Genomic DNA, 22,846 nt, shown 5'->3' on the forward strand with positions numbered 1-22,846 from the left:
GGGCAGTTTGAGGAGACCGAATAAGGAGACCCGGCGCGCTCCGCCTCCCGCGTGCAGCCTTCCCGCCAAAGCCACGTCCAATCAGAACGCGCCACAAACCGGGAGTCCCGTGTGAGTCAATCAGAAGCGGGATTCTAGACTCCGCCCCACCCCACAGCGCTCTGGACCAATGGGCATCGGCGGCGGCGGCGTGGGGTCCACGACGACGTGGGGGCTTGTCCGAGGAGCGCGAGGCTTGGCGTAGGCAGTTGAGCTGCGGCGTCGGCGAGAGCGGTTGGGGTTTGTGTGGCGGCGGCGGCGGCGGTTGAACTCATCATGGTACGGATGGACGGAGCGGGAGGTCGGGCGGGCGGGCCAGGAGGTCTGGAGGCCGTGTTAGTGGTCGGGGGGTTGAGACCAAGGATGCCGGAGAAGCCCGTGTGGGTTTCTGGTGCGAATCACTCAGCGACCGGAACAGAGGCTGAGAAAGAGAAACTGCGAAGGCAGAGCCGCACTTCCCATGAGTATCGACGTCCGAGGGCCTCAGCGGCCAGCGCGCCTTAGCGTGTGGCCCAGGGCTCAGGGGAGGCAGGTGGCCCCAGGTCCAGCCTCCGGAGCGCGGACAGTGGGCAGTACCGGGCTCCGGAGGTTGGGGCGGGCATGCTCGGGAAGGAGGTCATCTATGGAGAACGGGGGGGGGGGGGGGGGGGCACAGGGTTTGGTCTGCGGGAGCTTTCAGAGAGGACCTGGAGCCAGGGACAGGAATATCATTAACCAAACTTCAGTGATCCAGGCGAGGATGGCAATGCGCTTGCCTTTCTATGAACAGTGAGAAATAATTTCTCCGAGCGATTCCTTTCATTGTTAGTCAGGTGGACATAGCCTGTGCTGATCATGGAGCTCCCCAGCCACACTTTGTAAATGAAGACATTAGGTCACAAAGCTGACCCTGAACACACTGGGGCTGAGCAAGCAAGAGTGACACAGGCATTCTGTGAAATACAGCTGTTCTGGATTCAAAGCAAATACCATGTGTTTGAAAACTGTGTGGCTGGGTGGATTTCAAAGGCCTTCCCAGGGTGCTGTTAGAGTCTCTTCTGGAGGAGTGAGTGCCCTGTCCCCGGAGAAGGTCTTTCCAGAGCCCAGTGCTTCCCTCTGGAATGAGGTGCGGGGTCTGCTGCCTCACGTTGATCTCTGAGATATGGTGCTTGTGGGCCACCAAGCTCCTAGGACTGTAAGTTAGAATTTAGGGTGGGTGGCACACCTCAGATCTCACTTGATCTTCTCTATGTATTTGTTAGGATGATGTGTCTAAATTCAGCCAGACGGTTAGGGAATGTAGAATTCCATTCCAAGCAGGAAACAGAGGGTACATTTAAAATATTTAATAGGTACTGTGAGTACAACCTGTTAGAAGATACTACTTATACAGATACGGGCAGGGTTTAAGGAGACCCCCAAAGGACAGTGCAGAATCCCAGCACGTGACATTTGGGAGCCATTAACTCCTAGGCTCGGGGGGTAGTTTCTGACGACCACTGACTGCCCCCAGTCTGTGCCCTTGAAAAGGAACCCAAGACAGCCTGATGGGGAGGGAGCCAGGAGCAACCACCTTGACCACACCTTCCTCTAACCTCCATCTATTGCTGCTGACTGACACGGGCTGATGTAGCCAGAAGCTAGGGGGAACAGTCCACACTGGTCAGCCTGGAACCAGAGCTGGATGGAGAACAGAGGGTAGACCTAGAGGGGCAGGTGGAACAGACTTAGGTCCCATCCAGTTTTCCTTTTCCATTACCGCTTATCCTTCGGTCAGGACGCAATCAAAATGGCTATTTCTCTAGAGAAGTACTGACACTGGCCATAACATGGAGTTTGTTACTGACATTATATGGCTTGCAAGTATTAAAGTAACTGAATTTACCTATGGTAGCAAACACGTAGACTTTGGGGCTAATTCTGGCGCTATCAGCTCACGTGTTTCGGAGCAAGCCAGTTTTCACAAGGTTAAAAGGGTCACATAAGGCTCCTTGAAAACAAGGTTTGAGAAGCTCTGAGACACTCTAGAGGCACATACAAACATTGAGTTAACATCTGCATGCCACGCAGATGTTTACTCTTGCAAATCCTGCTTTGACCACTTCCAATGTACCTTGATTCATGGACCTAACACTCCAGGTTCCTTGGCCATGTTGTTCTTACAGCATCGGACTTTCCTTTCACCACCAGACACGTCCACAACGGGGCGTTGTTTCTGCTTTGGCTCAGCCTTTTCTTTCCCTCTGGAGCTATTTCTCTGCTCTTCTCCAGTAGCATGTTGGGCTCCTATCGACCTGGGAAGCTTGTGAGAAAAAGTCTGAAAAGACCTTAAAAAAACTAAAAGATATTAGATCTATTAATTTAAGAAGTCAGGTACATCTGCATGCCACGCAGAGACCCCTGCCGTGTTGCTGGGCCTCACTCGTTGCTCTGCTTCCAGCGCGAGTGCATCTCCATCCACGTGGGGCAGGCGGGCGTCCAGATCGGCAACGCCTGCTGGGAGCTGTACTGCCTGGAGCATGGCATTCAGCCCGACGGCCAGATGCCCAGCGACAAGACCATTGGCGGCGGGGATGACTCCTTCAACACGTTCTTCAGCGAGACGGGGGCCGGCAAGCACGTGCCCAGGGCCGTGTTCGTGGACCTGGAGCCCACCGTGGTCGGTAGGTCCCCCCCCACTTGGCAAGGGAAGCCCAGCACCTTCGCCGGGCACACACAGGTCAGAAGCACGAGGTAGTTTCCGAGGGGAGCCGCCACCCAGGAGACGATGGACATTCACCCCAGAGCCCAGGAGACCCAGGCCACAGGGGTGCCCGGGGCAGTCAGGCTGGCATCCGTGCAGGGTGCAGGGCCATCCCAGTGACGTCGGGGTGGAGCAGCGGGTGTGGGCGAGGTGCACACAAAGCCGCCTGGGCGCTCCCGTCCTTCGGGAACCGGCCACACTGGCGCTTGTTCTGGGTTGATGGACCCTCGGGAGCCGTGAATGGCAGATGGGCGCGTCTGTCTCGGAGACTGCCTGGGAGACCTGACCCCCGGCCTGGGAGGAGCGGCGCAGGCCTGCAGATAGGCGGGTCCCGGAGCCGCCGCGGGGGTGAGGTGGCGTCCTCCAAGCCCGGCCGCTGTCCCCCGCAGACGAGGTGCGCACGGGGACCTACAGGCAGCTCTTCCACCCGGAGCAGCTGATCACCGGGAAGGAAGATGCGGCCAACAACTATGCCCGCGGCCACTATACCATCGGCAAGGAGATCGTCGACCTGGTCCTGGACCGCATCCGCAAGCTGGTGAGAAGGGCCCGGGGGGCTCCCGGCCGGGACGGGGGCCCGGATTCTCGGCGGCGCATGCGGTCCGGCTCACGCCTCTCCTTCCCACAGGCGGACCTGTGCACGGGGCTGCAGGGCTTCCTCATCTTCCACAGCTTCGGGGGCGGCACCGGCTCGGGCTTCGCGTCACTGCTCATGGAGCGGCTCTCGGTGGACTACGGCAAGAAGTCCAAGCTGGAGTTCGCCATCTACCCGGCGCCCCAGGTCTCCACGGCCGTGGTGGAGCCCTACAACTCCATCCTGACCACGCACACCACCCTGGAGCACTCGGACTGCGCCTTCATGGTGGACAACGAGGCCATCTACGACATCTGCCGGCGCAACCTGGACATCGAGCGGCCCACCTACACCAACCTCAACCGGCTCATCGGGCAGATCGTGTCCTCCATCACGGCCTCCCTGCGCTTCGACGGCGCCCTCAACGTGGACCTGACCGAGTTCCAGACCAACCTGGTGCCCTACCCCCGCATCCACTTCCCCCTGGCCACATACGCCCCGGTCATCTCGGCCGAGAAGGCCTACCACGAGCAGCTGTCTGTGGCCGAGATCACCAACGCCTGCTTCGAGCCGGCCAACCAGATGGTCAAGTGTGACCCTCGCCACGGCAAGTACATGGCCTGCTGCATGCTGTACCGGGGGGACGTGGTCCCCAAAGACGTCAACGCGGCCATCGCCACCATCAAGACCAAGCGCACCATCCAGTTTGTGGACTGGTGCCCGACCGGCTTCAAGGTAGGCTGGGCGGCAGCACGTGTGCAGCTTTCTGCCCGTGGCCGGCCCCGGGGCGGGGTGCTGACCCGCCGCGGAGGGTCCCCTGTTGCCGGGCGGCTGGGCTGCTGGGACAGCAAGGTCGGTAATCAGTGTGCTGGATGCCTGGATCGTGATCAGTACTTCATGGACCTTTACTTCTTACAACCAGCCCATAGCGCCATGGGCCGATGTTACCAACACCTTACACTTCAGAGACAGACGCTGAGACAGCTTTTAGAACCTCGTAGGCTCAGGGTCAGCGATGGAGGAGGGAGCTTTCAGAGACTTCTGACTGCAGGCCTGTACTCAGGTTTCCCCACTGCGCACCCAAGAACCTTGTCAGAGTCTGGTATCATTCTGTGACTGGGCTTAGATTTCACATTACTTCAGTCACCAGTTGTCACTGAATCTTAGGCAACAGTTATGCTTTTGTAAAGAGGCTCTTGTATTCATTATGTAATATTTTCTGTGGGACCAAGAGTGGTTCACTGCTGTTTCTCCAAGCCAGACTTGGAATGCCGCCTCCCACACAAAACCACACTCAGAAGTGGCTCCTCCAACTGTGTTTAGTGTCACAGTAAAACGTCTGCCCAGAGAAGAGCATCCTGAATTTGGAGCCAAGTCCCAGAAGGTCCCACTTTAGACCCGTGACCAGCAGGCTAAGTGCCTGGCCACGCCTGGGCTTGTTAACCCTGCGCCCTCTTCCTCGTTGAGTCCTTTTTCACAAGTGATCTTCGTTAGATAAAGCGCTGGATCCTGCATCTGAGCCCTGATGCATCCCTTCGGTGTGCTGGGAGTTGCCATCCCCAGGGTCTTTGCAGACTGAAAGTGAGGACAAGTAGCAGCGATGTGTGGGTCATCGTTTTCCTATTTAAATACCGAGCTTGCCTCTGACCAGCCCACGCTGTTGCACCCACCTGGCCTCTGTCAGCCTCACTGCCAGACCCCTTGACACGGACCACCTGAGGGTGTTCGTCTCACACGTGTAAATAACTCACAGGGGTAAAGTGTATATGTAACAGGTTTCACCAATTAGAAATATCCACGAAATTAAACCTTCCGTAGATGTTTGCAGGCCTATGAGGTTAGGTCACAGGTTGGGGTTGGAAGCTTTTCTTTGCCATGCCACACGGCATGGGGGATCTTAGTCCCTGGGCCAGACGTCAGCCCTTGGCCCCTGCAGGAAACCGCAGCGTCTGGACCACCAGGGAAGTCTTTTTCTTCTTCCACTGTTCTTGGTTTCAGGACGTTTCTTTTCAGCCCTTGCTTTTGACCTTTGGAAGGCAATGCTGCCATCCACGGCCGCCTCAGCTGGGCAGCGCTGTGTGGGGTGCCAGGCACTGTGCCCAGGCTTCCCGTCCTGGCCGAGTCTGGAGGGAGGTTAGGAGGTCACACTGCTGTCCCCACGCAAGACAGTTCACCCCCGATGGACGGTGTTGAATCCTCACTTGCCTGAGTGACTTCACGTGTTGACAGGTGTTTGCTCAGGGGTGCACTATTTTCGTGGAACCTTTTTCCATGTTTGTATCAGGTTTTCTCATTATGAAAGTGTGTATGTGGCAAGATTATTTTAGTCATGCAGAAGGCTGAAAAGCTTAAGTCCTCTTCTAAAAGTGAAAATGTAGGATATTAAACACTGGCAAATACTGCCAAAAAATACAGCACCCGTTCCTACATGGCATCATCTAAAGTGGGTCCACGGCCCACATTTTAAAAAACAAGCTCCAAAAAATAAAAAAATTAAAAAAGTAAATAAAAAACAAGCTCCTATTTCTGAGGCCACACTCCTTGTTCACTATGTTCTCCCTTGTCCGGCAGGTGGGCATCAACTACCAGCCCCCCACGGTGGTCCCAGGGGGGGACCTGGCCAAGGTGCAGCGGGCCGTGTGCATGCTGAGCAACACCACGGCCATCGCCGAGGCCTGGGCCCGCCTGGACCACAAGTTCGACCTCATGTACGCCAAGCGCGCCTTCGTGCACTGGTACGTGGGGGAGGGCATGGAGGAGGGGGAGTTCTCGGAGGCCCGGGAGGACCTGGCGGCGCTGGAGAAGGATTACGAGGAGGTGGGCGTGGACTCGGTGGAGGCGGAGGCCGAGGAAGGGGAGGAGTACTGAAGGCGGCGCGGCCGCAGCCCCGCACCCGTTTCCCCGACGGTCCCGTCACAGATGTGTTTCCCTATTAAAGTTTTCGTGTTGAGCATCATCTGCGTGTGTTGCTTTCGGCCCAATCCCCCGCCAGATACCCGCCTTTCCAAGTGAGCCTCGGGAAGAACCGTGTTCCTCCCCGACGGCAGTGTTGCGGCAGGGCCGCACGTCTGACTGGCCATGCAGAGCATCACCTGCTGCGTTAACCCGGAAAGGGGCGGAGGGCGGATGGTGGATGCACGCTCCACCTACAGACGTCGGGTCAGCGCGCTCCTAGGGGGCAGGAAGCGCACCCGAGCGGGTCTAGGAATCGGAACCCGCGCTCCCCGGAGGAGTGGCGCTAGAGCCTCCCGCCCGGCCCAGGGAAAACCCCTTTCCCGGAGGAAGCGTGCATGCCGGCTCTGACGGCACCACCGGGATCTCGGCGGCCTGATCAAGCCCCGCGGCCCCTTTTCGCCGCTTCCGGGACCCGCTCCTCAGCGAGCGCCGAGCGCTTCCGCATCTCTGTGGTACCGACTTCCGCGGAGAGCCAAACCTCGCGAGACCTCGGCGGCGCCGCAATGGCGAGACCGTGAGTGCCGCAGACGAGTCGGAATAGCGGGCTGGGGCGGAACTCGGCGAGGTCGGGCGGGGGAGACTCGCCAGGCCCGGGCCGCCGGAGTAGGGTGACGGCCTGGGCCCCGGCCGTCGCCGAGACCGAGCTCCCGCCTCTGCCCCAGATGCCGCGTCACTGCTCCGCCGCCGGCTGCTGCACACGGGACACGCGCGAGACGCGCAATCGCGGCATCTCTTTCCACAGGTCAGCGCGCGTGCGCGCCGGCGCGAGGAGGGCCCCTTGCGCATGCGCCCGTCCCGCCGCCGCGCACGCGCTTTCGCGCTGGGGGCGGGGCTCGGGTGTGGCCCGGGGCGGGCGGCGGACGGCCCCCGACTTCGGGTTTCGGCGGCGTCTGCGCTGCGCGATGATGCCGAGTGGACCTGTATCTCTCTGGGGGCCTCAGCTTCCTGGTCTGCGCGCGGGCAGGGTTCGCTCGAGGTCCGCGGGCGGTATGAGCCAGGCCGCACCTTCCCATCGCGCTCACGGGCTCGTGGCCCCGCAGGCTTCCCAAGAAAGACAACCCAAGGCGAGGTTTGTGGCTGGCCAACTGCCAGCGACTGGACCCCAGCGGGCAGGGCCTGTGGGACCCAGCGTCCGAGTACATCTACTTCTGCTCCAAGCACTTTGAGGAGAACTGCTTTGAATTGGTGGGAATAAGGTGAGCCTCCTGGCAGCCGGCGGTCGGGACGGCCTGGACACCGACCGGGTGGGTGGGGAGGCCCCCGGAGTAGCAGCCCTGGTGCTTCCCACGTCGGAACCTCACCTTCCGCTCCAGACGGACCTGGGCAGTGAGACCGTAGCCCCACTGCTTCCGCACTGGTTACGGCCGGAGCCTGCTCCCGGAAACCCCAGCCCTCCCAGCAAGGGCACGGAAGAGATCCGTCTTTCTGCCTGGTTCTCCCGCGCTGGTGGGGCCCTTAACTTGGGAAATTCCCTGAATTAATTGTTGGCACGATGCCTTCCACTTCTCGCGGAGCCAGGGTGGCAGCCTGCTCTGCGACCTGCAGGTCACCTGGGGTGGCAGCGCTGTGTTCTGTCTCATCCAGACCACTTTCTCCTCAGTGGGTATCACAGGCTGAAGGAAGGAGCGGTTCCCACCATATTTGAGTCTTTCTCAAAGTTGCGCCGGACCAAGACCAAGGGGCACGGTTACCCGCCCGGCCCCCCAGACGTCAGCCGGCTCCGGCGATGCAGGAAGCGGTATGTGCCGTCCCACTGTGTGCAGCCCCTGAGGGACCAGGCTTCAGGGTGCTGGCCAGCAGCCTTACTGGGCGGGGCTGGGAGCCTGTGGAGTGGGTTCAGGGATGGGGGTTAGGCGAGCTGTGAAGTGGGGTCAGGGGGCCCTGCACCTGGCCTGGCGTGTCAGCCTGTGTGTCTTTTCCCAGCTGCCCTGAGGGCCGCGGGCCCACCACTCCCTTTTCCCCGCCTCCACCTGCCAACGCTGTCTGCTTTCCCGCGGAAGAGGCCTCGGCACCTGCTGCTTTGCCTGCCTCCCCAGCCGGGAGGCTGGAGCCTGGCCTCAGCAGCCCCTTCTCCGACCTTCTGGGGCCCCTGGGCGCCCAGGCAGATGAAGCGGGCTGCAGCGCCCAGCCCTCCCCGGAGCACCAGCCGTCCCCCCTGGGGCCGCGGCCCGTCTCGCCCTCTGCCTACATGCTGCGCCTCCCGCCACCTGCCGGCGCCTACATCCAGAGCGAGCATAGCTACCAGGTGGGCAGCGCCCTGCTCTGGAAGCGGCGGGCCGAGGCCGCGCTCGACGCCCTGGACAAGGCCCAGCGCCAGCTGCAGGCGTGCAAGCGGCGGGAGCAGAGGCTGCGGCTGCGGCTGACCAAGCTGCAGCAGGAGCGGGCGCGGGAGAAGCGGGCCCAGGCCGACGCCCGGCAGACCCTGAAGGAGCACGTGCAGGACTTCGCCATGCAGCTGAGCAGCAGCATGGCCTGAGGGGGCCATCCGGCAGCGCTTGGCCTGAGGATGCACATGGAGAGGGAGCTGCCCTGAGCTGTGTCCACAAGAATAAAGGGGATCCCAGAAAGAAGCCCTGCTCTCTGGCTCAGCTGAGGGCTGGGGCCCGGCCCCCTGGGTACCACATCCATCTCCCCCACCGACTGGTTATAGCCCCCAGAGGGCTCGGCCCTGCAGTCACGGTGATTCCCAAGGCCCGAGGCCGGCCGAGGGCCACCTCACTTGGGCCATTGCCGAACTTGCTGTGCCTCCAGGTGAGCACCACCTCGCCTAAGGCCATCCACCCGCGAACGACAGGTGGGGCTCATCAGTCAGGCCGGAAGAGAGGCAGGCCCTGTGTTTACCCCGGGGGCACAACCCAAGGCAGGAGAAACGTGCTTTAAGGCTCAGAAGAGACTGTTTCTCCCCCCATGTGGCTTCCCGGCAGCCTGGGCACAGGAGCTGTTCCCAGAAGGGAGGCAGAATGGTGCCTTACCCACTGTGATGGACGCAGGACAGAAAACGGCGCGGCCTGGCCCCACCCAGGCATGAGCCTCCAGGCAGCCTAGGAGTAAGGCAGCCAGCAAGGGGCTAGAAGGGGGAGGCCAGAGGCCAGCCTTCATTCCTCCCTGCAGGGTGGGGAGCGGCTGGAGTGAACAGAGAGCCACACGAGGCTGGCGTATTCTGAGCCCTCAGGCCGCCTGGCCTGGCCTCGCCTCAGGAGGACTAGGGCTGGAGCCGCAGCGGGGACTGCGCGGCGAGCTGTGGGTGCAGGTAGCACTGCTGTGGCTTTAATGGAGGCAAGCCTATTGACAATAAATAGTTGGTGGTAACAGGCGGGGACCTGGGACATCTCTGACTTCATTCTGGGACACCCAGGGCCCCGATGTGGGTGCCCGGCCTAGTCTGGAGGTGCTGATCCCTCTGGCTGGGAGCTGAGCTCAGAGCCCTTCACATCTCACAATTCATCTGGAGTTGGACTCCACCTGCCCAAGCTCTGGGTGGCAGGACAGGACCCTTACTTACACCGACCTTGGCGAGGGTCGGGGATTGCTGTGTGGCCCACATCAAGGCGTCTTGGCAACGTGACCCAGTGGTGGAAGGCACAAGCCATGCTGGGTCTCTGCAGGACGGTGGGGGGCTCAAAGCCAGCTCCCTGACAGGCTCCTCTGCCCCTCTGGGCCATGGCCAGGCCCTTCCTCTTGTGGTGTCCGCACCATTGAGGCCTGGCATCCCACCCTGGGAGAGGTTGCAAGCCAGAGACCTGCTTCACTGCTTCCTGGGGGACGTGTGTCCTCAGCAATGAAAGGGGGGTTTGGGACGCCCCCATGTCCGCTCAGCTCCCTTTGGGAGGCTCTAGGCACTGGACCCCTCAGCTGCAGGCCCAAGTGTGACCAGCACAGTCTGCAGCAGGCAGGGCAGGGCAGCACCGCTCAGGCCCTCATATGTCAGCCCCCAGCTCTGCACACTGCTTGTCTGAGATGTGGGAGGCCAGTGAGTCGATGATGTCCAGCAGCAGCTGCTGGCTCAGCGAGCGCAGTGTGGGCAGCTTGGAAACCTGCAGGGGCAACCAGAGGCCAGAGGATGGAACCAGGTGAAGACCACAGTCTTCTGGGGGGCGAGGAGTGGCCAGCGGGTGGACCTCTCTGGTTATCCCCAGCACCCACTGCTGCAGGGGGCCAGTCCCCCACACCCCACCCAGGTCTGGCTACCAACAAGGGGAGTGCACCCTGCAGCCGGGGCGGGGCCCTGACCTTGGTGAACTGGTGCACGATGATGTGCAGGCAATGCCGCTTCATGTCCAGGGCCTGCGTCTTGTCTGCCGCCTCCAGGATCTGCAACAGCGGGCTCCCTGAGGTGCCGCCCCAGCCTGCCTGACCCACCCCCGCCACCGCTCAGACCCAGGGCCGCCACCTGTAGCACATTCTGCACCGTCACGTTCATCTCCAGGTTCTGCTTGCAGTACGCCTGCAGCCGGTTGTTGTAGAAGCCGTAGTAGTAGGGCGCCGAGAACAAGTAGCTGGGGGCTGGTTAAGGAGCTGCTGGCCAAGCGAGCCTGCCTCCCCTCCCCAGGGAAGGCCACCCTGAGCCTGGGCTGCATCCGCCTCAGGACAGGAAGGGCCCGCCCACCACCAGGACGCCAGGCTCCCATCCAGGCAGGGCACACCTGCCCTGCACCTGGGCTCTGAACCACTCAGGGGTCCAGGGCCCATTTCAGGATCCAAAGAACACCCCAGGCTCCTCTCCCAAGGAAAGTCTCCCACGCACCTGCAGAGCCATCCTCGCCCTCCCCTACTCCAACCAGCAGAGGGCAGATGTGGCCGGGAGCCACGCGTCCCCAGAGTCCCCCCTCCCCTCTGAGCTGGACCGACTGCTCAGGAGATGGGGCCACCAGGAATCCTTGGGAAACCGCCCGGCCAGGCAGGGCCAGTGGGGTCCAAAGCTGCCTGGGAATGGCCAGGGGCCCTGAGCCTAGGATGCAGCGAGTCCTCCGGCGGCATGTTGACCTCGCCGTAGTAGATGTAGCGCAGCATGGACTCGAAGGCCTGCCTGCTGGGCACCATCTCCCCGATGGAGATGTTCACCTGGCCGTCCTCAGGCATGAAGGACCGGAACATGGCCTCGAAGTAGCTGCAGACGGCAGGCAGCCTCAGCAAGGCATCCGGCGCCCGACCCCGAGCCCACGTGCCACACCCCACCCACCTGGAGCGGGCGGCCAGGATGGCCTTGTGGGCTGGCCGTGGGTGCCCGTCCAGCAGGAGGGTGATGTCGCAGAACTCCGCGCCCGCGCCCTCCAAGTATGCCTTCATGTCCTGGATCAGAGACGTGCCTGGGGGTGTGGAGGGAGCCTGCTAGAGGGCTGCTCCTGACATAGGGCTTGAGACCCGCCCCCTGCGCATCTGGCACGTTGCCCCCTGAACAAGCCCCTCCCCCGGGTCAGAGGCCCCGACCCCCACCCCGCAGCCCGGCCTCCTCTCCGACTTGGCCCCCGGAGCCCGCCCCGCCCCTATGCCGGAGCCCCCTCGGCTGAGTCACCTGGAGCCGGGGCCAGGGGGTGAAGGAGCCCAAGGTCCCTTCCCAGCTCGGTGGGCACGGGACAGGGAGGCACCGAGCATCTGAGGGCCGCGCCCACCCCTCACCAGGCCCCAGACCTGGGCGCACCTGGAAGAGAAGCTGGCCCACTAAAGACTGACCCTCAGGCCTGGCGCCCCAGTCAAGGCAGCCGCCGCCAGCGAGGGCTCGCGCGCCCCCAGGAGCGCCCCCGGAGGTGCAGCCCCGGGGCCCGGCCCCCTTAGCGGGGCTCCGCCCTGCCCGAGCCTGAGCCGCCTGCGGTTGGACCCTGTGCCAAGGTACCCCCTGCCCTCGAAAGAGGCGGGCTCCCTACCGATGTCCACCGGCTGGTCGGAGGGGGCGCGGGGCGGCGGCTGCTGCTTTCGCCGCACAATCTCCACGATCAGAGGGGAGGAGAGGCGCTCGAATTCCTTCATCATGATCACCTGGTTGAAGTGCGACTCCTTCACCACGAAGTTCAGGCAGTGCTCCTGCACACACAGGCGGTGGGCGCCGGGTCAGGCCCCCCACAGGCTGGGCCGCAGCGGGAGGGGCGGGGCTGGGGGCCGCCAGGGGACCCCCGCCGGCACCTTCAGCTGGCCCAGCTGCAGCCGGGCTGCGCTCTCGCACACGACCAGCACGTTCTGCAGGTCCACCGAAGCCTCGATGTACTGGCGACACAGCTGCTCCAGGCGGCAGAGCTGGAAGCCCAGCGCTAGCTTGTACACGTCCATGATGAGCAGCACGTCCTCCACGTGACCTGCGCCCCCAGAGCCCCCTGAGCCTCGGGCCGCGCGGGGGGCGTGGGGCAGGGGCCTGGGAGCCGCAGGCCGCCCCCCCACCCGGGGCCCGCCCCGCCGCGGCGCGCCAACCTTTCCGCGGGTACTGAATCTTGTCGGTGTAGAGGAACTGCATGAGCACCTCGAACGGCCGCGCCTCCGCTTCGCGGATGGCCACCCGCAACAGGGCTGGCCGGGCCGCTCCCACGGCGGCCGGGGGGCCCTCCCTGGGCGCCGGGGCCGCCTCCTCCTCCAGCTTCTGTGCGGGCAGAGGAAGGGGGGCTTAGGGCGCCACGGAAGCGGCGGGCGGGCCGGGGCAGGGGCGGCGCGGAGCGCGCGCGGCCTCACCCGCGCCTGCGCGATCTTCCTGCGGAGCCAGCGGCTGCGCGCCGTGACGATGGCCACGTGGCCCTGCACGCGCTCCTCCTTCTGCGGGGAGAGGCAGGGCTCGGTGGAGGGCGGGGCCGCGGCGGGAGGGGGCGGGGCCCGCGGGGGGCGGGGGGCGGCACCCACCTCGCCCAACACGAACTCCACGTCGCAGAACTGGCGGCTCTCCCACAGCCGCCCGTAGTCCTCGTGCAGCGTACACTTGGGGTAACAGGAGAACTGCGGGCGGAGACCCCGCTGCTGGGTGGCGCGGCGCAGCCCACCGCCACCCGGGCCCACCCGGCGCCCACAAGCCCCTCGCCCGGCCCCCTGGCCTCGGTTTCCAGGGTCTCCGCGGCAGGCCGCCCCACCTGGAACCTGTACATCTCCCCGCTTCGGATGTTGTTGTCCACTGTGCCCCCGAAGATGTACATGGCGTCCGAGATGACGGCGGCCGCGTGAAAGAGTCTTCCGCTGGGCAGCTGGGTGGGGAGGGGTCAGTCAGTGGAAGGCATGGGGAAGGCCTGGGGTGTCCGGCGGCGGGGCCGCCTGAGGCCCCGAGCCGGCCAGGCTGTAAGCAAGGACGGCACCAGTGGCCTGGAAAAGCAGGGGGATCACAGGACCAGACCCCCCCCCCCCAGAAAAACCACGTGTGCAGGGAGGTGGGGCCTGTGCACGCAAGAGGGAGGGATAGACCTTGTGCCCGCGGAGCAGCGACAGGCACGGGATGCCACATGCTGCACCCCTGCAGGCTGTCCAGGGGTCGTGTGCTCCAGGCCTCCCCTCACGTGCTGGGTGATCCCCGAGCCTCCCCCTCCTAACCACACCACCGGCTCAGGGCCTGAGGCTGGGGTGGGGGGGGGCGGGGAACGGGACGAGGGTGCCGGGCTTCACCTCTGAGGCAGGCAGGGAGGGCTGCCTGGAGGTGGTGCTGCCGAAGTCCAGGCCGAACACATCCCGGGACTTCTTGCAGCCGGCCCGCTCCTCGGAGCCGGGGGCAGGCACCTCCTCGGAAGCGGAAGCTCGCTCTGGCATCTCAGCCCCACCGACCTGGGGGCAATAGGGCACATGCAGGGGCCCTCAGCAAGGGCTGAGAGGGCGGTGGGAGGCTGCTGCTAGCCCTGCCCAGGCTGTGGATGGGTGCTGTGGCCACAGCGTGGGTGTAGGAGGGGCCAGACGGGGACTCCCTCGGCACTGCGGAGACGGGATCCAGGCCTCATTCACGCGCACATCCCGGGAACGTGCCCGGCACGGCGCACGCACAACACTGCAGCGCGTTACCCCGCGGGTGTTAAGTATAGGAGGACAGAGGACAGGGGCCGGCTGTGTCTGAGGCTGAGGGCCCTGGGCATCCCAGCCTCGCTCCTGCTGGCCGTCTGGAGCTCCCGGCTCTGACCCCGGCCACCCGTGGGCCAGCCGCGCTCACCTCGCTATCTGAGCTGGGCTGGATGACCTCCCAGGTCTGAAAGTCCACATCATAGCAGTGCAGCTCGTTGGGGAGGGTGTTGTCAGCTGCGCCCCCGAACACATAGAGGTGGCGGTCAAAGGCCACCATGGTGTGCCCATAGCGCCGCTGCGGAGGCGGCGGGGAGCCCCGGAGCAGGTGCTCGGTGGGGATGCGTGTCCACCTGCGAGGCGGGTTCACACGGCCTGTGAGCATCCACGGGCCGGGGGCTCCCGCTGCCCTGCAGCCTCCGCCTGGGCACGGAGCTCCCCACCCCAGTCCACCCTGGCACCAGCCCCGTCTGGCCCCTCAGGACCACTGTGGGGTCCGTCTCAGCCTCACTCCCTGCCCACAGAACAGGCAGCAGTGGAGGGCCGGGGGGCGGCTGTCTTCACACCAGGACCAGGAGGAGGGCCATCCAGACTGCATTAGGGGACTGCACCAAGGAGGCCAGCTGCATGCGGGCCCGCAGGGGCAGCCCCTGGGCACAGGTGCGGAGTGCTGACGGGGCCCCCGCCCACAGGGCACTCACGTCTGGTCCTTGAACTCGAACTGGAAGAGGTTGTTGGTTATCTTGGCCCCACTCTGGCCCGAGAAGACGAACATCCTGTCCCGGCACACAGCCGCGGGGAAGTTGCAGCAGGAGGGCGGGATCTCGCCGCTCTGGGCCACCTGTGTGGTGGGGAGGCTGTTCAGCCCCGTGCCTGGCCCGGGCTGCTGAGCTGGGGCTACGCTCACCCGAGGGGTCACGGTCCACGTCTGCGCCAACAGCTTAAAGCCCCCACGTGAATGGGCCAAGGGTGAACAGCTGGGGTGAAGCCCTCACGACAAGGGCGGCAGAGCAGCAGGTGGACAGACCGCCCAGGACCCCAGCGGCAGTCGCCCCCATCGTGTTCGAGGAAGGATGCATCGTCCCCAACTACGGCAGTCACGGGCTCGGCTGTGGTCGCTCAGCCCAGAGCAAGGCTGCCTCCCCGCCCTGCGCCCCTCACCTCCTCCCAGCATGTGAGCTCCCGGTCCTGGAGGCCGATGGTCCACATGTCATTCAACCTGCATCAGGACAGAGGGGGCGGGACCCCGCAGCTGGGCTGGCGGTCAGGGTGGGCCTGGGCCCAGCTGGGACAGAAGGCTCCAGGAGGGAATCTGACCAGGGGACTACAGAGTGGCCTCGGGGTGGGGGCTTCGGCTGGGGGCTGCCACAAGTCCCCAGGGGCCACCACAAAGCCTGCGGCACTCGGGGCTTCCGGAACTGGCTGAGGTCCTGGGGACGCAGCGCTTGGTGTTTTTGTAATCAGAACACAGCAACGTCAACACTCCACAACAGGAAGAAGGAGGCTGCGTCCCCCGCCCTGAGCTCCGAGAACACCAGCTGTGGTCCCGAACATCCTTGGCCAGCAGCCCTGACGTGGGGGGCCCAGCATGCCTTCAGTCACCCCAGGGGTTTCAGGGGTGCCAGAGTGCCTGTGCCCGGTGGGGGTCCAGCGGGGGGCTTCCCTCAGGGGCCTTCCCCCAGCCCCACCCACACACCCACCCACCTGAGAAACCCCCAGCTCACGCCCCCTCCTCGGGGCAGGAGGGCCGCTCTGAGCCCCGGTGTGTTTCCGGGCCGCCGCCTACCTGGCGTTGCCGTCGTAGCCCGCGAAGATCCACAGCTTGTCACTGTACACCGTGGCGCCGTGGGCCGACCGGGCGACTGGCAGCCTGGGGCGAGGGGAGGGCAGGGCTGGGGGGCACCCTGGGCAGAGCTGAGCCAAACGGCCCCACACAGCCTGGGGCCCAGCCCTATGAGCCCACCACCCCAGGGCGGCCGTGCCCACGCCCGCTGACGGGCTGCTGGGAATGAGGGGCCTGGCAGAGGCTGAGCCCGCAAGGCCAGGGCACTGGACGAGGAGTCACACGACCAAGGGCACAGAGCCCCCTCCAAGCCCCCGCCTGGTATCGAGGGGTGCCTGTGAAACAGGGCCAGAGACGTGCCACCCACAGAACACCGGCTCCCCCTACCCTCTGAGGGATCCAGGGGAGCTAAGGGCCAGGATGCGCAAACAGGGCCAGCGGGCAGGTGACACGGACTCCCAGCTCGGGCCACTGCGCGCCCTCTCGTTCAGGCTGTGGGCTTCTCACCTAGCTTTTAAAGTCGTCATTGGATTTATCACAACACTGCTTCCGTTTTGTGCTCCTGTCCTCTGGCCGAGGCGAGTGGGCTCGTGGCTCCCTGACCAGTGTTTGAACCCACACCCCCCGCCTTGGAAGGCGGGGTCGTAACCCCTGGGCCGCCCCGGCAGGCCCCTTCATCTGTAACCCTACAGAGGCCAGTCCAGGCCCGCCGCCCCTCAAGACCCAGCATGGCAGCCTATACAACCCCAAAGGTCTCAGCACCGTCTCACCGTCCTTCAATTTTCCACTCTGTCCACTGGCCAGTTGCAAACTTGTATTCAAAGAGGTCGTTTTTGTTCTTCAGGTTGGAGTTGGAGTAAATGTCCCCAGTGTAGCCCCCTGTAAAGAGAGCAAGAAGCCCTCACAGGCCAAGGCGTCAGTTCAGTCTGCAAACCCAGGGGGCGGGGGCGCGATCTGGCCTCAGGCAGCATGTTCCCCAGGACCCCTGCAGCCCATCAGCTCCTGCTCGAAGCCCTGGGGACAGCAGCTGGGCCGCAGAGGCAGATGGTTGCCCCCCGCCCCCGAGATCAGGATGGTCGGGGGAGGGGCCCCCGAGAGGCCCCTGACCCAGCACAGGCGCTGGAGGACTGGGCAGAGAGAGGCTGGCCCAGCACGGCCTGGGGCCTGGCCGGATGGGAGGCGCCGCTCACCGAAGACGAACATGCTGCTCCCGTAGACCACGGCCGAGTGGTGGTAGCGGGGGGCCGGGGGGGTCCCGGTGGTGAAGGCCCTGGGGGGGAGGGGCAGCAGGTGTCAGCAGCGGGCAGCCCCATCACCCCCAAACTGCCCTCTACTTTCTCATTATAGAAGCCTTTTTTAAAAAAAGCCAAATAAGGAAAAAGCAAGGCACTAAAACTTAACGTTTAATCCCTTTGCCAGAAACCACCGTTCACACCTTGAGGGTGCACCTCCCCACTTTTCCCACAATTATGACTCAACAATTTTCTGTAATTTCTCTATGACCAACTCAATGAACGTGAAATTGAGCAAACTCCGAGAGAGAGTGAGCTTCCCCGCTGGCTCAGCGGTAAGTATCCGCCGGCAACGTGGAGCCCCAGGAGCCAGTGGCAGGAGACCCAGGTTCGATCCCGGGGCCACGAAGATGCCCTGGAGGAAGAAATGGCAACCCACTCCAGTATTGTTGCCTGGAGATGCCCATGGACAGAGAAGCCTGGCGGGCTACAGTCCATGGGATCACAAAGAGTCAAACACGACTGAAGCGACATAGCACGAACCCACATCAGGAGATGGTGGAGGACAGGGAGGCCTGGCACGCAGTCTGTGGGACTGCAAACAGTCAGACAGGACTGAGCAAACGGACAACAATTTTCTGTAGTGGGATCACGTAGTAGGCATCCTGGCCACTCCGGAACCATCCACCCCTGTGGCCCCAGGCTGAGGTGAGCTCCGCAGCACAGGTCTCCATGCGACTTAGTCACGGAATCACACACCCATTTATACTGCTTTCCTGGGGCTGCTCCTTTTCAGACTTTTAACTGAAGCAATTTTTAACCAAGAATTCCAAGTCTTGAGAGTGATTTTCCAGTTCATCCATAACTTTTGGACACACGTTATAATCAAGCGTGAGAGAAACAACACAAGGACTGAAGTGGCCCCAGCACCACCCAGGGGTGGCACTGCGAGTCCCAGGCCCGGACATCCTCCTGTCAAAGGCAGGGGCAGTGCGATGCCCCCCGCAGAAGGCAGGGCCCAGAGCTGCTGCTGCCAGCTGCTGTTGCCAAGCCCAACACTTCCCAGCCCCAGGATCTCTCCCCCCCTTCAGCTGGGAGCTGCCCCCAGCAGGGCTGGACTGGAGCAGATAGGCACAAGCATCCAGATCTCAGAGAGGGAAGGAATCTTGCCCAAGGCCACACAGCAGGGGAAGGAGCCAGGACCTGCGGGCTGCCCGCTGCCCGTGTGAGGCCTCCCGGAATGGGATGGGCCCCAGAGGAAGGGAGGGTGGGGGGCAGCTGCTGTCAGCCCCTGGGCGGCCCCCCTGTAGCAGCAGAGACCATCCTAGAAGGACCCATCAGCTCACGGCCCCCCAGTCGGCTCCCATAGCAGCCCCTGGTCTGGGAGATGGACCTGGTGATGGAACAGCTCTCCTGAAGCAGAGCCTAAGGACCCAAAACTGGATCAAACAGATCCCCTAAAATCATGGCATTCAGAAAAACCAATCTCAGCCATAGACCAGGAAAGTCAGGAAGTAGAAAGAAAAGAGGACAGGGGTCACTAGGAGAGGGGCTGGGTGCGGTCATCAACTCCTTGAAGCATCTCTTGCTCTGCACACACGGGACCCGGCTGGGGGGCGCTCCGTGTCTGGGCCAGGGGCACCCACCTGCACCAGGAGCAGTCCTTCACATCGAAACGCAGGAGGTCATTGAGCATCGTCTTCCTGAAAGACAGCGGGAGCCGGGGGTGGGGCAGCTGATTGAGAGGCTCAGCCAGGGCCAGGCAACCAGCTGGTGCTCGAGGGACCAGAGACAGGACCCCAGAGGGAGCTCCCCGTGGATGCGGGACCCGGGGTCGCCATGGAGGCGGGGCCAGCCTGCCCAGGGTCAGGACACACGCCTGGTTCTGGGCACCTCGCGCCTCACCACACCCCCGCCCCCTGTTCCAAAACCCCCACCCACACTCCCGCTCCCAGGCCACAGCGGGTCAGGGAGGCCCCTTGCCTTCTCTTCCTGTCACCTCTTTATCGCAGCGCCAAGGTAATAACCACATTCAAGATACAATAAAGCATGAAGCAAATCCACAAGCCACCCAACAGCACCCACACGTCACCACCCAGCCCTCATCAGTGAGAGGGAGAAGGGCGTCCACCCAACGAGAGCCCAGCACCCCTGCCTGGGGGCCAGGCCTGTGCCTCTGCTCCCCCTCCAGGAAACAGCCTGGGAGACCAAAGGGCCTGAGGCCACGCGGCCCACAGGCGGAGCAGCAGAGACCGTGATCCCGCCCTCTAAGTGGCAGGAGCCACCTTGCACTACATTTACAGAGTTACAACTCGAATGAGACAAATCCTTCTTCTGTTTCTTAGTGTCAAATTGCAGAGAAAATGTTTCTGCTTCCGGCTACACAGCTGTCACTCAAAGGCTATGTCCTGGGCAAAGGATGGGTGACTCACCCCCTGCCCTGCGCTGGCCACCAGGCCTTTTTGGGCTCGGGGGTCTCTTTCAGGCTGCAGTAAACCCCTGGGGATGGATGCTTCTGCTGCATTTCATTCCCGCAAATAACACACATGTATTGAATTGTCAGTGCTGGGACACAGCTCCAGCCCCGGCGGAGGAGACAGAGAGCAAACATCTGGGTGCTCTGGGGGCCAGTGGAACGCATAAGAGGTGCAGAAGTGGAGGAGAGGCCGCCACCTAGTCTGGTTGGTCCGAGCTGTGGGGGGCAGGAAGGCCTCGATCCCCCATTTAGAGGAGGGGCAGGCAGGGTGAGAAGCAGGGAACAGGCAGTGGGAGGGGCTGAGCAGTGGGAGGACCCTCACGTGCAATCAGAACACAGCAAGGCAGAGTGTCCAGTGCCACGCAGACAAGGGCAGGGGAGCTGTGGACACACACGTGCAGGTCTCACGCTGCCAGGAGGGCGTGCGCCTTGCCCCAGAGAGAGGGGACCATGTGGGGTAATGAGCCAGGAAGGAACATGCTCCAGCTGGCTGTGCATGGGCAGAGAGGCTGGAAGCCAGGGGTTGTGCCCAGGAGACCCTGCTCCCCAGCATGCAGGCCCCACGGAGGGATCCTGTGGGACCGCAGCTGCAGCCCGTCAGAGGCCAGGCCTGCCTGGCAAGTCTGTGGTGGAGATGGGTGGACAGGCTCAAGGGCGAGATCAGTCTGTGCCTACGGCACCCCGCTCCACAGGGACACCTGTGTCCTGGGCCCTGACAGCCCGGGGCTCACTGACCCTCAGGAGCACCCTGCAAAAGCAAGGCAGAGGCCCATCACCTTCGACAGAGGAGACCCGGGTGCAGTGGAGGGTTGAAGCCACCTTCTCAGAGCCACCAAGCTGACCTCGACCGAGCCCCGTGTGTCCAGGAGCCCAACTTCAACCCCACACCCAGCTGCTTCCCAAGCCTGAGCCCCGGGGCCATCCCTGGCCTCTCCTGTGTACATCCTGGGTGGACGGGGCAGGGAAGCCCAGCGGACTCCAGGCGGCACAGGTCTGTCACACTGATCCCTCTGCTCCAAACTCTTCTTCGTTGGCCTGGCTCACTTCTTTCCAGGGAGGCCGAGTGGACCGCACACCCCTCTCCTGGTGCAGAACAAGCCTGCCGGCCTGCTGTGCTGCACTTGGCGGGGCCCCGCCCTTGCTAAGACAGCTCCGTCCCTCCGGGGAGATCCAGCTCCCAGAGGAAACAGGCCAGCAGCAGGAAGCGGCCGCACAAACCACAAACCAAGGGCCACCTTGGCCGTTACTTCACGGAAGGAAGCCAGCCACCACTAAGTTGGGAACCGTCTGGGGGGTGGAGATGGGCCACCAGGAAAGGTTGTTTGCAGGCATGTGCAGTGAGACGCAGGGAAACCCTTGTGCAGTGAGAGATGCGGTTTCCCGCAAGCGTGTGGCCCAGAGGGAGGCGCGGGGAAGGAGCAGCGCCTGGCCAGGGTGCCGGCTGGGGCGGACGTGTCTCCTTCAAGGCTGCGTCCACTCAGGTGGAAGGACAGGGCCGGTTCCCTGAGCTGAGTGCGTGCTCCCCATCGCTGAGGGAGCCTCACGGATTCGGAGGCCCAGGCCCAGGGCTTAGCTAACATCTGGGAGGGTGGCAGCGGAGGTGCAGAGACCCAGTCCCCACCACCCCGCTCCTCCTTTGGGACCCCGACTCACCCGTTGTCTCCACCAAACACATAGATGGCATCTTTATAGGCTACCACCGTGTGCTTGCTGCGCCTGGAGACAGAGAGGGGCGGACCGGGTCAGGCCAGGACCCTGCCGGGGGCCACCTAGCAACCATACTCGGCACAGGGGGGCAGCCGCCGAAGTCGGATAACAACCCTCCTCCCCCAAGATCGGTGGAGGCCCCCAAGCTCCCAGCACCCCCAAAGGGCTCCGCGCTTGGGGACCCACTCTCCCACCCCACGGCGGAGCCCCGGGGCTCCAGCTCCACATCTACAAACACAACGTGACCCTAGTCCGGGGGGCACCCTGCTCAGGGACCCCCTCGGGAGCCCCTTCTCCTAACCCTGAACACCACTCCCCCCAAATACTACCGCGTCGGGCTCCGGGACAGCGCGGCCCGGCCTCGCCCCCGAGCCCCGCCGGGGACCTGCTTGGATCCCCCGTCCCCGGGACCCCCCGCCCCGCCGTACCGGGCCCCCACGAACTCGTCGCAGGGCGGGAGGCGTCGCCAACGATGCACGGTCTCAAAGGGCCCGAAGTTGAGCGTCAGGTACTCGACGCTGTCCGAGCAGCTGTGATCAAAGTCCACGTTCGGGGCCACCTTGGACCGCGCGCCTCCGGCCAGCGCCCCAGCCCCGATCGGGCCGCCCGAGCCGCCCGGCCCCGCCATGCCAAGTCCTCGGCCAATGGGCCCCCGGGGCCGCGGGAAGCGCGGCCGCCGCCCCGAATCACCCCCACGGAACTACATTTCCCGGCGAGCCCTGCGCCGGCCGGCGCTCGCACTTCCGGCCCCCGCCGCGCACTTCCGGCCGGACCCGGCCGCACTCCTGGTCGAGCCTCGCATGGACTCTACCGCTGGCCTGCGCGACGAGCTCATGGTGGTCGTCTCAGAAATGTTTTTCGCGGCGCGCGGTACCCCCTCACCCCCCGCTCAAGAGTGCGTGGCCCTGGCAGCAGCCCCGCCCGGCCCGCATGTCCCCGGCGCGGCTCCCGGCACGCCCTGCGCAGGTGGTTCCGTTGCGATTGTCCGCCGCGCCCGGGATCCCGGACGGAAGGGTTCCGGGCTCGCAGCGGCCCCCGCCGCCGTCCCCTTCCTGCTGGGTCCCAGTCTCTGTCCCCTTCCTGCTGGGTCCCAGTCGCCATCCCCTTCCTGCTGGGTCCCCGGCCCGGCCTCCCTCATCTCCACTCCCCTCGGCCTTCCTTCTCGTTGCGAGGCAGCGTGGCGCGGAGGCCCTGGGTTCTCGGTCCTACTCTAGGCAGAGCTTCAGCTGCTTCATCTCCGAAATGGACATTCAGGAAGCTTAGGTTGCCACGAGACCCAGCCCTCGGCCCTAATGTGGTCAGCCAAGCGCGAGCTGCCTCTGCCCTGAAGAAGCACCTCCCGTCTTAAACCCTTGGTACACGTGCTGTCCCCTCTACCTGCAGTGCCCTTCCTTCAAAATCCAGACCCAGG

At 63.8% G+C, this 22,846-nt stretch overlaps 3 protein-coding genes across 4 annotated transcripts; 2 read left to right on the plus strand and 1 right to left on the minus strand.

Moving 5' to 3' along the window:
- Positions 1 to 185: 185 nt before the first annotated feature.
- On the plus strand, positions 186 to 6,291 carry LOC122455101 (tubulin alpha-3 chain). Its single transcript, XM_043489972.1, has 5 exons — positions 186 to 318; positions 2,459 to 2,681; positions 3,151 to 3,299; positions 3,390 to 4,070; positions 5,907 to 6,291. Exons 1-5 carry the CDS (start codon positions 316 to 318, stop codon positions 6,201 to 6,203), a joined length of 1,353 nt encoding a protein of 450 aa, XP_043345907.1. The 5' UTR covers positions 186 to 315; the 3' UTR covers positions 6,204 to 6,291.
- Positions 6,292 to 6,507: 216 nt separating this feature from the next.
- Positions 6,508 to 9,603, plus strand: THAP7 (THAP domain containing 7). The gene is made up of 5 exons (XM_043490056.1): positions 6,508 to 6,804; positions 6,953 to 7,032; positions 7,331 to 7,486; positions 7,891 to 8,028; positions 8,214 to 9,603. Exons 2-5 carry the CDS (start codon positions 6,953 to 6,955, stop codon positions 8,764 to 8,766), a joined length of 927 nt encoding a protein of 308 aa, XP_043345991.1. The 5' UTR covers positions 6,508 to 6,804; the 3' UTR covers positions 8,767 to 9,603.
- On the minus strand, positions 9,536 to 22,365 carry LZTR1 (leucine zipper like transcription regulator 1). 2 transcript variants are annotated; one of them, XM_043489933.1, is made up of 21 exons: positions 21,864 to 22,363; positions 21,382 to 21,444; positions 18,899 to 18,955; positions 17,211 to 17,290; positions 16,791 to 16,899; positions 16,024 to 16,107; positions 15,399 to 15,456; positions 14,939 to 15,078; positions 14,389 to 14,590; positions 13,857 to 14,012; positions 13,334 to 13,444; positions 13,110 to 13,202; positions 12,945 to 13,025; positions 12,690 to 12,855; positions 12,408 to 12,577; positions 12,152 to 12,308; positions 11,470 to 11,596; positions 11,248 to 11,397; positions 10,681 to 10,786; positions 10,521 to 10,601; positions 9,536 to 10,324 (listed from the first exon to the last, which is right to left on the minus strand). In XM_043489933.1, the coding sequence occupies exons 1-21, from the start codon at positions 22,061 to 22,063 to the stop codon at positions 10,208 to 10,210; spliced, it is 2,508 nt and encodes an 835-aa protein (XP_043345868.1). In that variant the 5' UTR covers positions 22,064 to 22,363; the 3' UTR covers positions 9,536 to 10,207. The 2 variants fall into 2 exon arrangements, with proteins under 2 accessions (XP_043345868.1, XP_043345875.1); XM_043489940.1 differs by lacking the exon at positions 12,945 to 13,025 and having other exon boundaries at positions 21,864 to 22,365.
- Positions 22,366 to 22,846: the final 481 nt, after the last annotated feature.

Source organism: Cervus canadensis, chromosome 1, assembly GCF_019320065.1.
Source record: "Cervus canadensis isolate Bull #8, Minnesota chromosome 1, ASM1932006v1, whole genome shotgun sequence".
NCBI classification, from domain to species: Eukaryota; Metazoa; Chordata; class Mammalia; order Artiodactyla; family Cervidae; genus Cervus; species Cervus canadensis.